The following is a 16813-nucleotide window of genomic DNA, read 5'->3' as shown; positions in this document are numbered from 1 at the left end:
GAATGAACCCTTCTGTCTAGAGGTCTAACATTCCAATTGGACATGAGATAATTGTTCTTAACATTTCTTTAGTGTTGTATTTTATTTTTTTTAAGTTACAGTCACTGATTGACAGTAACTTGGTAAGACTGCATTAGAAACTGGCAGCTCAATGTCTTCATCATTCTGGTTTCTCTAGTAATGATTTCAGTTTTGACCTGGAAGAGTTTGTGACTGAAATGGAGAACAGCAGGTGTATTGAGAAGTGGATGAACCAAGATGATATTTTTAACTCACTTATTTGTCTCTTCTTCTATAATGCATGAAAATATAAATATACCCTATTTTCTATCAGGTAATGCAGCTTGTATGGCTTGAGGATTAAAATTAAAAAATAAAGGGGGGAGGGGGAGAGAGAAGAACAGTGAAGAAAATTTCCTTACATTATCCCCAAAGCTATGCAACATATGCTGTAAAAAGAGTCAAGTCACTTCAACTTTCTAAGTGAAATAAGAGCATGGCAGTATATGTATGCACACATAAGAATGTCTACAGGCTGATTCCTGAACCTTTCTTGAATCGTAAGAATGAAGAGGCTTCATCTTTCCTGGAGGAAAATTAAGTAAGATTCTCATATATGAGTAAGAACTGTTTGGGAGATAGAGTAAAATCAGTGGAAGGAAACATTACTTGACTAAAACGTAATCCAGTCCTTTTGTTTTGTTGTTGACTGTTCAGCTAGTGATGATACTCGGTAAAACTCTAGACAAGTTTTATAGCTCTGTCTCAAGATTTAGTGATTGTATAAAGTAATTGAATTCCAAGATTTTAATGCAGATATTGGCAAAGAAAACCTTGTGGCACATCCACATCATAGATCTTCTGCTTCTATGACTTCACTAGCTGCAGTTCTGCATATTTGGTTTCATCTTTATAAAACCAACCTTTACTTAATTTTACTAAAGCATCAGTATGCTTTCAAATCATATTTTCAAGTGAGTTACGTTAAAACTACTAGGAATGTAATAGTAGAACAAAAGGACTACAGAAATGTTGATAGAAATGCAGCTTTTGTCCCTTGATACCCATGAACAAATCCTCTATTTAACAGTTAGAACAAAATACAAATTGCTTTTTTGACATCTAACCTTTTTCAAATTAATTTAAACACATACCTAATTTTACTTTTCCAAGATCAGCTAAGTAATTTTGTTCAGACACAATCCCAATTACTACAGTTTTAAAGTCAGTTTGTTTGCTTAAACTTCAGTTTTCTTGAATACTGACTGCCTAAATATTTCAGAATCTGTCAAACCAATACTTAGGATTTTTAATGTTTGGGTTTTTTTTTTCAGAGGCTGAACTGTCCATTTTTGACACTAGTAGAAGAGGTCAGAGTAGTTGATTTTTGGGCTGGGTGTGACAGGATTAATGATCAAGTGCATCTTAGCAGCTGTGGACCTTGCATGGTTTTGGAGGTTGGTTTTACATGCACTGTATGTTTGGCAGATCTCCAAAAAAAAAAAAACCACACTGAAAAAAAGACACAAAAAAAAAAGAATATTGTTCCAAGATATGTTCCAGCTGAGAAACAGTTTTCAGAAGGAAATGCATTTCCAGTTTACAGGAGCAGGTTGTCTCCTGGAGTTTTGCAAAGGTGGTTTGTTTGTTTGTTTGTTTTTTGATCGGTATTGGATAGGTACAATATTATCTCACAGAATTCCAGAGACAGGCCTGCCATAATTCTGTATTTCCTTGTACTCAGCCTTTTCCCAGAAATTTTGCAAGATTTACAGACATGCAGAAATGACAGATGTGATCACTGCATGATTATGGTTTGGCTGTGCAGTACAAATTCAGTGACTCTGGCTCTGACAAGAAACATCAGATCTTATGTAGGTGTGCTTGCAGGAACATAAGTCCATCGTGCTCAGACTAGGCTGGATTTACTACTTGCACGGAGAAAGAATTGTACAGTGCATGTGCAACAAGTCTGACACATCCAGAATGTGTTAGATCTAGTAGGCGTATGCAGACAGAGCATACAGCACTTACTCTGTAATGCAGATGCTTCCCAAAAGGATTGAACTTGCTGCACATTGGTCCACAGCACAGATTTGCCTGGCAACCCTTTTATGGGCCACCAAGTTTCACACTTGAACCTTAAAAAATGAAAATAAATTGAGTATTTCTTTAGCCTAGCAATTCTTATTTCCATTCCCCATCTTTCAGTTCTCAGTACAACTCTCTGTACTGTACTGCCTTGTAGCTGCAGTTCTCTGAAGCAGCTCTGCATCCACTAAAATGCTGACATCGTTATTATTTCTTACTGCTTGTATTCCCTAACAGTCCCAACCAAGGTGAAGGTCTCATTGTGCTCGTTGCTGTTAGGGAAGCTTGGGCCCAGCCCCAAGCACTTACAGTTGAAGTAGCAGAGACAAAATCTGCCAGGAAAAAAAAGTGTCCCGTGGGTGGGAATCTGATGTGCAGGCAGTGCAGCTGCTTATCCAGGTTCCTAAAAAGTCCCTGTCAGGTTAGGAATTTGTTCCAGACCTCAGCCCCAGGCCTCCTTTCATTGCAAAGGCAGTACTTCATTATATGACTGCTACTTCTGCAGTCTTCAAGTGGTTAAAGGGAATTTAGGATGTTAGGCATTCCTCATTTAGTAATGGCTTTATCTGTGTCCAATTGAATATGAAGTCAGCACTCCTCTGAATTTCACAATTTTCTCCTTCTCCCCCTACCTCCCGTAGCTTTCCTTTCTGCTGCAGCAATGCAAAACCACTGAAACTTTACCAAAGTCAGAACTTCATGGCACAGCTAGTTTAGGAGGAACAACTTAGCTTGTGATACAGTTCTCTGAGGTGGTGGTTTGTCCTTCCTGACACCAGTCAAGTGGTTCATTGGACTGAGGCCCTACTTCAAATAAGCTCAACATTTTGTTCCTGCTTCAAAGACTTTGGCTGTAATAAAACATGTGCTCCAAAGGTCTAGAATCTGCCCATAAAAGGAAAAAGCGAATGCTATGTCTGAGGTTTATTTTGATCAAGCTGACTCAAATCTGTATTTTTAGTGCATTCTGTATAAATTACTCAGAATCTATCATTTTAACAATAAGATGCTCACTACATTATTAAACACTGGAAGGGATCCTATTTTCTTTCCCTCAAAACAAGATTTCTCTTCCTCCCTTCTTCCCATCTTTTTCCCACTCATTTGGGGTTGCCTTTAAATTTTTGAAAGTTTGAAAATCTTCATAAAACAAATTAGACACATATATTAGGCACTTGAGTTTTATACATAATAATTTATTTGCCTTTCAAATGCAAATAAAGTGACTATAAATGAAAGAAAACTTTTTTTTTATTATTTATTTAGGATTATTTTACTGAAATATTCATGCTGAGACCGAAATCTCTCTTCTAGTAGAGTAGAACATTTCCTTCACATATATATATTCCCTTCACATAAAATTTCACAAAATATGACACCCAGTTAAAACAAAAAACAAAAAACAAAACAACTATGCACATGTTCAGAGGATAACTGGTTTGTTTGGTTCAATCAGTCTTAGCTTTTTACTCTGTATTGGAATTAATTGAGGATTTTTTTTAATAGTATTAAGTTGTTGAGTGGAATGTCAGAGAAGCAGAAGGAACATCTGACCCTTGCTTTCTGAATGTCTGAACTGAATGCTTAAGTTACAGTGCATCTCAAATTTGGGTAAAATTAAATGGTTTTAGTTTTTGTATTAAAGACTGAGTTGCCTTTACTTTTCAGAAGCCTTCCAGAAATTGAAGAGAGCTTCTCTTGTCTTATCAGCTCTGGTGCTTGTTGCCTGTTCCCATAGTTTTAAAAATCAATACATATGTTTTTGATATTTGGCAAACAGAGATTTAATTTTGCAGCTGCAAGATCCCTGTACGAAGCGAATGCATCTTACAGAAATAAAATCATTTAGAGACCATTTCTATATGAGAGAATACTTGTGAGTGAAACTCCATTCCATTTCTGTTAGCAGTTGCTTCATTATATTTAATTACAAACAATTTCTATGTTACTGGAAATCAAAATGAAGACGAGAATAGTTGCAGCCACGGCAGTGTGGTATGAAAGCCAAATTGTTTTGAGTCAAAAGTTGAAACTCACTGTTACAGAAATGAAAGTATGATTTTTAAATGTGGTACATCTCAGACTGCACTCATACACACAGAAATTGTTATGAACCCCATGTAGTTTTTGTGCTTGTGTTACAGTCTTGCAAAGTCTGAAAGTATTATTATGGCTGTTTATAGTTTATATTGATCTCTAGTAAAATGTTGGTAATTGCTCTTCTCACCATTCAGCTCTGTGCTAAACCACATGTTTTTGGGACTCTGAGCATGTGCATCATTATTTATTAAGGGTTAATCCAACCCAGCATATCTCTTCATTGAGTATGCCTGACTTTGCAACACAGCTAGGTCCTGTGGTTTAGACAAAATAAAGTGTTGGATGTGATCCCAGTTTTAATACTCCCAATTTATTATAACCATTGAACTCTGATCAGATCACGGATTGGATCGGATCCCAGTTTTTTAAATGTTTCAATTTATTGCTGGCTTGCAACCCTGATAAGAATACATATTTGATTAAAGCTTCAGTTTTCAAAAATTCCAGTTAATTACTTTTAGATTCTTATTAGATCATAGTCGTGTAGTATGGTATGTTGAAGTTATGAAAAAGTTAGTGGATGATGTTGCATAGGTCAAGGTCATAGTTTCATTTTTTGCTGACAGTATGAAGTTATCAGATTTCTGTTTATTACTGTGGCAGCACTTGCACTGGACAGGAGGACAGATTAATCCCAACCCATTGATTCTGAATGATTCTCATTTTAGATCTGCTGCTGCTCTGCATACCAGAACATGTAATAAAAGACTACCACTGAACACTGAGAAACTGATGCATGGTTATGAATAGCTGAGGTAGATGACTCTCACCTTTCACAGGTTATGACGTGGAATTCAGAACCAAACAGCAATTTGTGAGCTCCTTCATGTGGCTAATCCACCCCTGGAGGGCATTTGTATGAAAATATTAGGCTGTGAGTTGATCCCAGAACGTCCTACCTCAGCATTTAGCAGGAAGGATAGCGAAATGGCACATGGAATTGGTCCTTTTCTTCAACTATCGCAGTACTATTCCATGTATTGGAGATTGCTGAAAATAGCCCTCTCCAGATGTCATAGCCGTGCTGTCTAAGTAAGACCCAAAGTCTCATCCAAGTGTCCTTGGTTTGCTCATCATTGAGGCGCTGGTTTCACTTTGCTCTGGAGACCACTTTTCACAAGCTGTGCTACCTGCCCACCTAACTAAGAGGTCTGAGCAGCCCAATGGCAATGGCCTGGCTCTTGCTTGTATGGACATGCCAGTGCAGTGTTTTCTGGATGTATGGGAGCTTTATTGCTTGGTGTTTTAAAAAATTAGACTGTAAAACAGAAATACTGTTATTAGAAACTTTTAAAGAGCAAACTAATACAGTGAAATTGGCCAGTGTACTAGCCAGCCTGGGTAATAGAGTGCTTTCTAGGAGACAGACATATCTGGCTTAGGGATTTCTTAGATGCAGTACGGACTGTAGGTCAGCTCTTGGCCTACCCCAAAATCAATAAGAGCATAAGAATGACTTGGAAGCTGCATTTCATACCTTGCCCTTCCAATTGTGATTTATGACAGTCTATCAGAAGTCCTTGGCAGGCACTTTGAAGTAACGCCACAGCACAGAATTCCTGTTCCTGTTTCCAATGGGAAAAAAATGAAAGTACAATTCATGGGGATGGACAGGAAGTCAGTTTGTATGTGTGATTCTCCATAGCGAGCTTAAACCGAAATAACTGAAAAGCTTGAAGTCTTCTCTGCTCGGTCAAAGCTGGGTTTTGCTTTCTAGTCCAAGACTGGTAATTAGGAAAAAAAAAAAACAACAACAGCAAATGTGACTGACCAGACTGACAGACGGAGAATGTTCCTGTTCTCGAACAGGAAGATTCTGTTCAATAGGTTCCAGGTTTGATGTCGTTAAGTGTAGAATAAGGAAACAGCAAATACATCCTATCATGTGGAGCTAGGCCTGCTCCTTCCACTACCAGTATTTAATTCAAATTAAGGCATAGTATGTATGCAGTTGCAGAAGTGGTTGTGCAAACTCATGAGGTCTCACTAGGTAAGTGGGAGCTACACGTGGTAGGTACCTGTGCAGAGATGTCCCAAGTATATTGTATTACTACAGTATTATAAATAATGAAATCTACTTTCTTTCCTGAAGGTGGTAGGGCAAGGTAATCTCCTGAGGTGCATCTGTTGCGCTCCGCATTGGCATGTTGAAGCTTAAAGAGGCCACATTTCTGCTTGGATTTTGATTTCTGGAAAAAAATAATGTGACTTAGATTTAAAGCCAGCTGGCTTAGGTGTCAGTAGAGGTGTATGACTTAGTGATTTGTACAGTTGAAGCTGAACTCTCTGCCGGATCCTGTATCATCACATTCTCCTTTTGAGTTAATTTTATATGCTAGATTCAAGGCTCATCAGGAAGTGCTATGATCCCAGGTCTCAGGTGATGTGTGGGCCACAAATTAGCATTGAACAAAGTTCTGGGCCACATGTGGGTGGGTGAATTCAGAACTGAAGGTAGCGGGTAGGTTCTGGGGTTTGGAAAACATGAACCTGCATTAAAATTCACATTATGTGGCAGACATTTTATTGGAGCCCAGTATTGCACAATGACTAGTGTTAGGCATGCAGACTACTTACCTAATACAGATGCTGCTGTCCTTCCTCAGGTACGATGTACAAAATGCCTGACCTTTGTTTTTTTTACTGAAAAGTACAAATCATAGCAGCCTGGGAATTCCTTTAAATCAGCATAGAGAACTAGGCCCACAACTTATTTGTGGTCTGCAAAGTCCCTGCAGATACAAGGTCATCTTACAGGAGGAGATTGAAGTTCCTAAAGGCATCAGAACATTTCAACTGAAAGATACTAAAGAAGGAATTTTGACAAACCTGGAATGATTCCACTATTTAATCCACTTTGCTACAAAACAAGGAACATCCTGTTGACAAGAGACTGAGCAACCTGGTAGTATAGTCAGCCTTGCTTTTTCAGCAGGAGATTGAACAGGGTGACCTTTAGAGGGTTCCTTCTACCCTATTTTTTTTTTTTTATGAAATTGGCACTTCAGAAGATAACACAGGATAGTTACAAGCAGAGAAAATTGCATAATGTAGTAAAATACAGCATTTAATGTGATAATTTGCTTTTAGTAATCTGCTGCATTTCACCAAATGTAGAACTAATGTAGAAAAAAGTGAGCTACTGAAACTTTCTTAGATTTAGCAGCAAAAGTGAAATCGTGCTCTCATTGAAGTTCACAAGCAGAAACGCACTGACCTCATTAGAACCAAAATTTTTCTTTACAGGGCAGGATCCTGAGTGACTTGGTGATCACTCCCTGTCACCCCTGAGATAAATGGAAGAACATTGAGCCATCTGTCTTTTCTGTCCAAAGCTCACACTTAGTCATCAGCAAAATTCTTGTTTTGTGGTATGAAAGGGCTATGTTTCATCTTCAGTTTGTCATAAACTTAGACTACATTGACCATAAAATTTCCTTCTTAGGTTTTTTTTTTTTTCCCATGTTTCTTTGCTTACAGCCATCAAAGGGCAGCTTTTTCGGTCAATTCAGCATTATATGGAAGGCATAGGGTAGTTCTCCAGAACAGGCAGTATTTTGTGTTTAAACCTTGCTGGTTTTGATTGTTGGGCCACTTAATGCTTGTTGCAAGATCTATCTTAGCCCAAGTTAGTCTCTTACTCCTTTAAACTTGTGAGATGTCTTTTTTTTTTTTTTTTATTTTTATTTCCAAGACTGTTTCTGTTCTTATTTACAATTACAGATACTAATTACAGGGGAGAAGTTGTTCAAATCCAGCACAATAGAATGAGATAGAATGAAGAAACACTTGCATAGCTTATGGAGAGGATGTTTTTAACAGATATGCCTCCAGCAGAATGCCCTGGAAGATAATGCTAAGTTATATACTGTTTGGGTTTTGATGAGTCCATATCAGATGTCCTCATGGATATCTGTTGTTTTATTTTATTTAGCTGTAAGACTTGCCTACCTCTAGAGTTTTCCTAGATGGTGATTGAAAAAATACAAGTGAGTCTTTTCCTGATAAAAGATGCAGGTTTGAGTCAGGTTATTAATGTCATTCGAGACCATGCCTGTCTGAAAAATGATTATGAAATAAAAAAAATTAAAAGCACTATACTGAAATTATTTCCTCAGATATTCAAGTGAAATATATCCATTCCCATCAGTGATTATGGCTTATGAATATCTGAAGGCAGGATGTTTTCAGTCCACTATTATGTAAATGAATGAAAATACAATATTTTAGTTACCAAAATATATTTTGCTAGCAGCTAGAAAGAAATTAAAACATTAAACCCAATGGAAATCTAAGTGACCTCCTGCAGAAATAGGCTGCTTTCCTCTAGACAACCCGTTACTCAATATATGTATGAATTAGGTAAATGAGAGACAAAAGCAGAAATGTTATGTAAAATCACAGTTGAAGTATTAAGATACTAAATCAGATGTAAATTGAGTAATCATTGCAGTATGTAGATCTCGGGGAGAGTCACATGAGTGGGGAAAAAATCAGTGCAGCAGCTTTTATTCTGCTGTTCACAAGGAAGAACCAAATGAGTGGGAAAATGCTTAGCATCTCAATGATTTCAAAAGCCTTAAAGATCAGGTTCTTTTTCAGAGTTTAGGTACACCTCAGACTGCTTGTACACACACTCACCTGCTCTTACTCTGCTCCTCTTTTTGTGAACAGGATAGAAATTCTCTTAAAAGACCTATCGCTCCCTCCCTGTTTCTGTTGCGTGTTTTATCTGTTGTTGTTATTCTTCCTTCTCCCCCAGGAACATCTTTCATTGACTTAGCCAGCATCTTTCTTATTCATATATATGTTTGCTCTTCAACAAATACTATTGCTTTTAATCTACCATACAAAAAATGTTGCTGTATTCATCTTGAGTATAAAACAAGGTCCCTGAACCACTCAGTATTTCGCTATTATAAAATACACTGTTTGGTCGGCAAGTGTATGTTCTTGTCCATTTGTGGTGTTTGACTACTTAGATTGGCACCTTGGGGCTTAAACTGCGTCATTCTTTGTACTCTGCTCAGTACTAAGCACAATCAGTGCATGGCTTATTAGAGAAAGAAAAAAAAGAAAAAAAAAAAAGTAGTACCATCACTTTTGTGCTTTTCCTGTCACAACAGGGCTTACACCACCACTTCTGAAGTTCATGGGCTGGAGCAAATTTCACATCGCATCTGCCTCGAGCTCATGTTCTTGCACCAGTGAGCCAGTATTGAAGTAGTGCTCCTGCCCCTGCTTTCCATGGGACTGTCATCACACAAGTGCTTCTGGTGGGGCTTGTGCCGCCAGAAAGCTGTGAGCTATTTGAGACCCTCTAGAGGAGCATTTCTTGCCAGGCTTCATGCTGACAGGATGTTCCAGAGCTCATGGGCAGTGCAAGGGAAACGTTCAAATGCCTCAGTAAAGATTGTTCTTTTTGCCAAGGGCATATTTCTGGTTGGTTGTTTTTTAGTCCCAAATCAAAACCTGTTCTGGTGTGAAATGCAGCCTTGCAGCTCTCCAAGTAAAAGCCCATGGTGTCTCCTGGGCCAAGCTCCCCCCTGTTGTCCTTACACTGTGATCAGACCTAGTGGCTGTTGGTGCCACTGAGTAGCTTCTCGTGCCTCCTGTTGGGTGGCAGACACCCTGTGTGGGTGGTGGCAGGGCTGCTCCCAAGGCTGCTCCTTAGATGGTGACTCCCCTGCAAAGCTCCATCCGAGCTAGGGCTGGTGTGGAGCCTCCAGAGCTGCAGGCTGGGTTGTATCCAGTATCTGCCTGGTTGCTCCCCGTTGCAAGCAGTCTTTGATTTCCAAAGTTTTTTATGACCCTGGCCTTCTTTGAGCTACTGCGCTGCTCTCACTAAGTCCTGCGTTTTAGTTTTCCCAGTGGTTTTTTCCGCATTGGTTTTAGAAGGTTCAGCATTTTCTTGTTCCCTGCTCCCAACCAAGCTACCCACCCAGCCTATGCCTGGACAGCCAAGAGATGAGGAGTATCTGGTGTGGCTTTTCCTGGCCCTCTCATTCCATTCCTGAAAGCATTCCTGGGAGTGCTCCACAAGCCACTTCTGCTGCACTCCTTTTTTTTTTTGAGTTTTCTTGAGGTGGTCCCAAGCCGTTCCAGCAGCTGCCTCGCTCTTCGTGAGCTGCTGTCTTCTGAGCCAGCTTTTGCCTGTCAGTATCTCTGTCACTGATGTCAGGCTAAAGCATTTTACATTGTGTTTGTCACAGGCGGCGAATACATATGTGGTCATTGACAGTAGCTCAGCAGAAACACAATAACTTGTTAAGCCACAGTAACTCAATCGTGTGTCTGAGCTGCAGCTGGAAGGAGCTGTTGGGGCTGTTAACCCCTTTGTGGCTGTTGCACTCTGGGTTTGTGCATCTTTTCATGAAGTAATACATGTACAGTCAGTGTATGTGATTCGTGTGGGTATGTCAGGTAGGAAAGTTGAAAGTAAATGAGAGCATTTACTTGTTTTACAGTTCTGGGGGTGTGCTACTGAATATTACATGAGGTGTCGATAAATGTTTTCAAAATACTGTGTCCCACTTTCAGAAGTACATGAGACATATCAGATACTGTCTTCATTTAACTCCTAAAAGTAGCATGCAACATGTTTTGAAAATGTTGTCTATAGTTTTATTGAGCTTTTATATTTTATCAAAGTACTTTTTTCTACTGAAATGATTTGCTGTAGAGAAAGGTTCTAGCAATAGCTAGTGGGTCTTGAAAGTGACAGAAAAGATGAAGATAGGAAATGTGTTGGATGCTGTTGAGGAAAAGGTAGGTCACAGGAAATAGAAAGGGCATTGCTTGATGCAGCACTTCTGTTGCTTGTTCTCGGGCTGCTTGTGTGCAAAGGTTGTGTTTTTACAGAAACACAGCTAAGGGAAGTTGATGTAGTTGTCATGCAGTGATTTAACTGGAGAGCGTGGTGTTCAGGTGGCGGAAGAGAGCAAGCAGGACTGATATGGGATACCCAAAAGGAAATATATTTAACTTCCCTTCATTCTGAGAGGCTTTTTTTTTTTCCCCTTCCCTCATCAGGAAGTTTGTAGAAACTTCAGTGCTACACTAAATTGTTCAGATGGTGACCTGTGCCTCTCCTCATCTCTGGTTTCACTGCCAGCATCATGGTGCTGAGTGACATTTTATCTTTTGTCACAAGTTTGCACCAGTTGTTTAACCAGACCCATCCTGTGCTTCAAGTTTTGGGCTCTCATGTAATTACTGTTTGTTCATAATAACTGTAAGCTGGTTGCTATGATAATTGTGTTGATTTGGAAGGATTTTCTTTGTTTTTTTTGTGGTGGGAAGTAAAGACAATGCTTTTTCAGATAGGGAGAAGTGCAGAGGAAGATGCAGAAATGTAAAACCAATAGAGTGGGATATAGCAGAAGTAGCCTGCTTAGTAGGGTTGACAGAGCATTGTAGGAGAGAAGAAATGCAACATTTATTTTTTTTATATCTCAGTAAAGGCTTCCTGTGCATCTACTGGGACGTGCTGCAGAAAAAAAGATTGCTTTAAAACTGGGTGAAAACATGATGCTGAAATACAGTGAGCATATTTAAAACTTCAGAAAAACACAAAGCAATTTCCAAGGTGAAAAATGTAAGAGAAGGTCTGGAAATCCAGGTAAATAGAGAGAAGGAAAGAATAATCAGTCATCTGGCAGTTTGTTTCCATATATTTGAACATTTGGATTGAAGTGAAAAAGATATCACAGAGCAAACTTTATAGATTTGTGTGGAAGGGTAAGAAAGAAACACAAAATATTAATGCAGTTGTAATAGCTGTGCTGAAAAGATGAAACATTGATCATGAAAAATTTGACATAACCTGGTATTGGCTGGTCAGTATAATACAGAATGGAAATGATTGTTCTTGAACGGGTTCAGTTTACAATAGTGGAAGCAATTGGAGGTTGCATTCAGAAGAAGTTGAAGAAGGTAGACTTATTTACAGGAACAAAAGAAAATTGTGGTGACCTAATTCCAGCTTTTGTTGTGCAGGATATACCAGTATTGATAGCAGAACAAATTACTCTCACTGTCAGACATGAAAGCAAAATTCACGTGATACTGCTGTGCTGCACTACTCTTTTGCTTTCAAATAGGTCTTAAATACCTAGGGGACAGGTGATATATTGGTCCAAAGAATGTTATGTCTCCTCATTTCCGAGAAACTGTTGGGACTCTTCTTGTGAATGTGTGCCATGCCTTCTGCACTGGCGTGTGAGAAGACCGTTCCGTGATTGCAATGTCCTCCTGCTTTTCTGCACTCTATCATCCCACATGGGCCTGTAATAATTCCCCACTGTGCGTCATGAAGCTTGTACCTCTGCTGATATATTCCTGCACCAAGGTCTGTGTTAGGCTTTTTGATCAGTAATTGAGGCTGAAGCCCTCCGGTTTCCCAGGTTTTTAAGAAGATTCAAATAATCTTTTTCAAACTTCATCTGAAAGGCAGAAACAATCTCAAAGTGCCTTATGAATTTTGGTAGGTGAAGAGCAGGATAATGAGAAGCAAGCACTGCTACCAACCAGATGGAGTTATTGAGTGCAGGAGCTAACAGTTATTTGTGTGAATTTTTTTAAACAAAAATAGATAGATTTTTACATTTCTAATGTAATCCCACGTGGGACATGTAAAATATTAATCCTTCTGCAAGAGGGTTTCTCTTGAAGTCTCTTTATGTATAAAAGATGGAAATCAGCAATGTAGACCTCCCTCCCTGCTTCACTGATGTCTGAGGCCATATTTGCAGTGAGAATCCACCCCTGTCGTTGCAGTACAATGAGTGCTCTTGGTGATGAGCTACCTGGAAAATCTGTTTTTTACGACAAATGGACCAGGTGATAACTTTGCCACAGATTCCTTTATGTGAGTGATGAATGTGATTTTTTTCACACATGGACACACTGGCTTTCTCCACAAAACTCCGCTGTGTAATCTCCCTTTTATCTTTATTCACAAACCCTTGGAGGATAAAGGCTTTTGCATGCTTTCAGCTGCTCTTTAATTATTACTAATTTGCTAGCAATGGTTTGCAGTTTAGATGGAAATGAATGATGACCAATACTTTTTAGTTTGTTGTCATATACAGCTCCTCCATGATGACTTTTCTCCCCATACCATTGTCCAGTGTTTTATGAAGAAAAGCATGACCGTTACCAAGGTCTATACCACTGTCACCATTAGTTTTACAAACAATAAGTTGCACATCCCATCATTCTGTGAATTCCATTAAATTCTCACCATCTCAAGAAGTCGTCAGCTAGATGAGGCAGAGCAATTGGCAGTAAAATGAGAGAAGATACACCTTACTAACTGAATTTATCACGCATTGATGCCAGGCTGTGCCCTCCGTAAGATTCTCCTGAAAAATTTCCCTTGTGGATAAAGCAAGCGTTGTGCAGAATCTGCTACAATTTCAAGATACTGGCTTAGCCCATGTGAGTTTGCACTTGGTGCTAGCACCTGTCCTGACCTGAACCAACATTCAAATACACAACAGGGAGTGTGTGTGGCACTGAAACCTGAAGCGAGAGAGAAGTAGGGTGAAGGGTATGGAAGGAGGAGGAGATTGTACAGAGAAGAGAAACTGCAGGAAGAAAAAAGGAGGAATTCTTAGGAAGCCTAAGTGTTGAAACCTGAGAGATATCAAGGATACACTTGGATTATATCTTATTTCTTCTAATTGACCTTTAATCTCTAAGAATAATGCAGTAGATTACATTCAGGCTTTGTGAGTATTTTTAATGAAAAATTAAGAAAAATTAAAGAAACGGAACTAACTGGGCTGGGATCAAGAACTTGAAGAAAAGCAGAAATGCTGTGTTAGGAAAACATTACTTTCTCTCCTCCTAGTCTTTATAAGAAAGTATTTCGAGAGAAAAAAAGGTCATCTGCTCCACTGAGGAAACATGGAGTGGATAGCAGGCATCTCCTCTGTCAACAGCCTTGTATCATATGCGGGCTCATCCCACTGCAAAGTATGCCTACATTTTAAGCATTAAAAACTTGCCCTTTTATTTAGCACCCTCACTAGATATGTCCTCACACGGATAAGGGAGAGGCCTAACTGAAAAGCCTGCATCGTGCACATTAATGTACTCAGGCATATGTGGAGGAAAGCATGTTGTTCTCATTAGAATTATTTGTGAAACTATAAATCATTTGAAAAGTAATAAACATTTATTTTGATGATACAATTCTAATAGAACAAAATAAGTGGCATGAATCTCATTCTCCACTTAATAGCAGCTGTCTACCAGACTGGATCATCAGCACCAAGCTCCTGATGTGCTCTTCTCTTCTTTCAAGGAACTGTTTTCTCCATGTCCATTCAGGACTCTTCAAAACATCTTCATTTTTCACTCTGTAGAATCCTGAGGGTTTACTGAGGCAACCAGGTCTGCTTACATCCTTTGTACTTACTCTTCTGTGGTACAAATTGTACTATTCCTTCTATGCTGATGCTGTACTTCAGATACAGTAAACAGTGAATGTTGGCTTCTTCTGTCAATCACTGCATTTCTGTATCTGTCTTCCATTCTTAATTTTTTCATCCATGCTTCATTATTTTCTCTATATGCTATTTATTACATACTGTGATCAGCGTTCTGCTTGATCCATCTCATGGCATTTAATTATGCTGTGATGAAGCGTAGCTGAGCAGTTAGTAGAAGTTGCATGTGCCTTGCTATAGGTTGCTGTGTTTTTTTTTCCTTCAGCATGAATGTTGAATCATTGAATATCAGCTGAGTTTGAAATTTACCTGAATATGTTTTACTGTTCCAAAGAGATTACACAATGGCCCTGATTAGCAGCAGCATTTTGTAATACCACTTAAGGCTTTATCACAGTGGAGTACTGCCAGTAATAGTCTTTAATTCACTTATATGCACCAATTCATCTCTGTCAGGTTTCTATTAATTTCTTTGCTGTTTTACTTTTTCCCTATCCTGTATATAGTGAGGCGTGATTTCCCCATCTATTCAGCCAAAATAAAATTAAAAAAATTAAATCTTCAGCAAATGAACTGTGGTCCTTTGATTTGAGACAACTCTGCCATCTCTCCATTAATGTTCACATTTACTCCACTTTTCAAAAGTTAGTTTATTTATAAGAATCTGGGGGGTCAACTGTACAAGGGACAGTAATAATTTTATTGGCTACTTTAGATTAAATGTTTCAGGATTGGGTGAGGTATATTAACTGCGAAGTGGAGAGCAGCTGTAGAATTAAAACCATATGTGTGCATGGATATGCATATACACCTCTAAAAAGCCACCATATTCAGCATTGTGTTTTGTTCACCAAAACGATGACCACCTTGGTTACAAAGGTGATTTCCAGAGACAAATTGTTGTGTGCACCATTTTGTTTCATCTGGCACCAGTTTCACTGCGTACTGGAAGATCTAAACAGTTGGATTTGGAGCTGGTGCTCCAAATTTACATGATGAATCAGTGTCTGTGGTTGCTGTTGAAGCAGATCCAACTGCATATTTGTTCTTTGTTTTTCGTTGTTAGGATTGGTGCAAAGCATCAGGAGTTACGGCAAAAGCAACTGAGAGGCCTGCTTGATTATTCCACTGGTCCTGGAGGACCTGACATTGATGATGATGAGGTGGATCCAAATTATGCTAGAGTGAATCACTTCCGAGAGGCTTATCCAGCAGCGAGCATTTACAGGCCATCATCACCAGCAGTAGCAGAAACCTTTGTATATCCACGTGATTCTGCTTCAGCACCAATGGAGAGGGAGCACTTGGAAGGATTGTATGCAAAAATAAACAAGCAGCACTACCCACAGACTCCTGGTGACAGGTAACGTTGCCACCTGGCATTAGAAACAATAATAGCTCGGTAGAGGGGAGATTGGGGCTGGGCAGGGAGGCTGTTCAGATGCCCCAGGCACCTGTATTTACTGACTAGAAAGCCATGGATTTCCTCTTAAAACTGTAATTTGCTCCAGCAATGCCCCTAAAGCATCTGAGCAAGGCAGCAGTCAAACAAAAATCATTAAAGAAAAGTCCATATTTCACAAACAGAATGAATGAACTGACTTCAGTCCAATTTCTCCCCTGCTGAGAGAGTGCTTTTCCCTTTTTCACTCAGGAAAAGTTCTTAAACTGCATCAAAAATAATCTCTGGTTTCAGATCCCTTTCGATCCTGCTGATCATCAAATGCCTATTAGTAACAGGTTTTGTATGATAACATGATATATTGCATATGTTTACAGTTTAGTTTTTCCCAGCTGTGTGATATTATGCACTTTCAATTAGGCTGGGGAGAGGACTGGGAATCATGGCATTTTTATGCAGACTGTGAAGTGTGGCTTCACAAGACTGATTGCCTTTCACAGCCTTTCCAATAACCAAGTGGGAAGGAAGGAGCAATTTTTAATCCTTACTGTCAAGCTTCCAGGTTGATAGCACCAAAGAAGGATGGTCAAGTTTTTCCCTGGGTTAAAAAGAAAACGAATTCTGTTGAGGTGATGATTACCCACCATTATGATGGTTTTAAAACTGGATGCTTCTGGAATTTGGGGATAAAGGAACATAAGTCTTCATTAGTATCACAGTGTTAATGCATTGATGCTGGGTTTTTCAAACCAATATCTGATTG

At 39.1% G+C, this 16813-nt stretch overlaps 1 protein-coding gene across 9 annotated transcripts in view; it reads left to right on the top strand.

Moving 5' to 3' along the window:
- PARD3B (par-3 family cell polarity regulator beta) overlaps positions 1 to 16813 on the top strand; it is a 538356-nt gene that overhangs the window by 441319 nt on the left and 80224 nt on the right. For 8 of the 9 annotated variants that reach the window (XM_080600336.1, XM_080600334.1, XM_080600332.1 and 5 more), the window contains one exon: positions 15715 to 16011. The exons of the other annotated variant lie outside the window; for it this stretch is intronic. In XM_080600336.1, coding sequence (XP_080456462.1) covers positions 15715 to 16011 — 297 coding nt within the window. The remainder of the gene's footprint in view (positions 1 to 15714; positions 16012 to 16813) is intronic. 9 annotated transcript variants of the gene reach the window in all.

This window comes from Anser brachyrhynchus, assembly GCF_964034855.1.
Source record: "Anser brachyrhynchus genome assembly, chromosome: 7".
Taxonomy (NCBI): domain Eukaryota; kingdom Metazoa; phylum Chordata; class Aves; order Anseriformes; family Anatidae; genus Anser; species Anser brachyrhynchus.
This window is presented reverse-complemented; position numbering and strand designations above follow the sequence as displayed.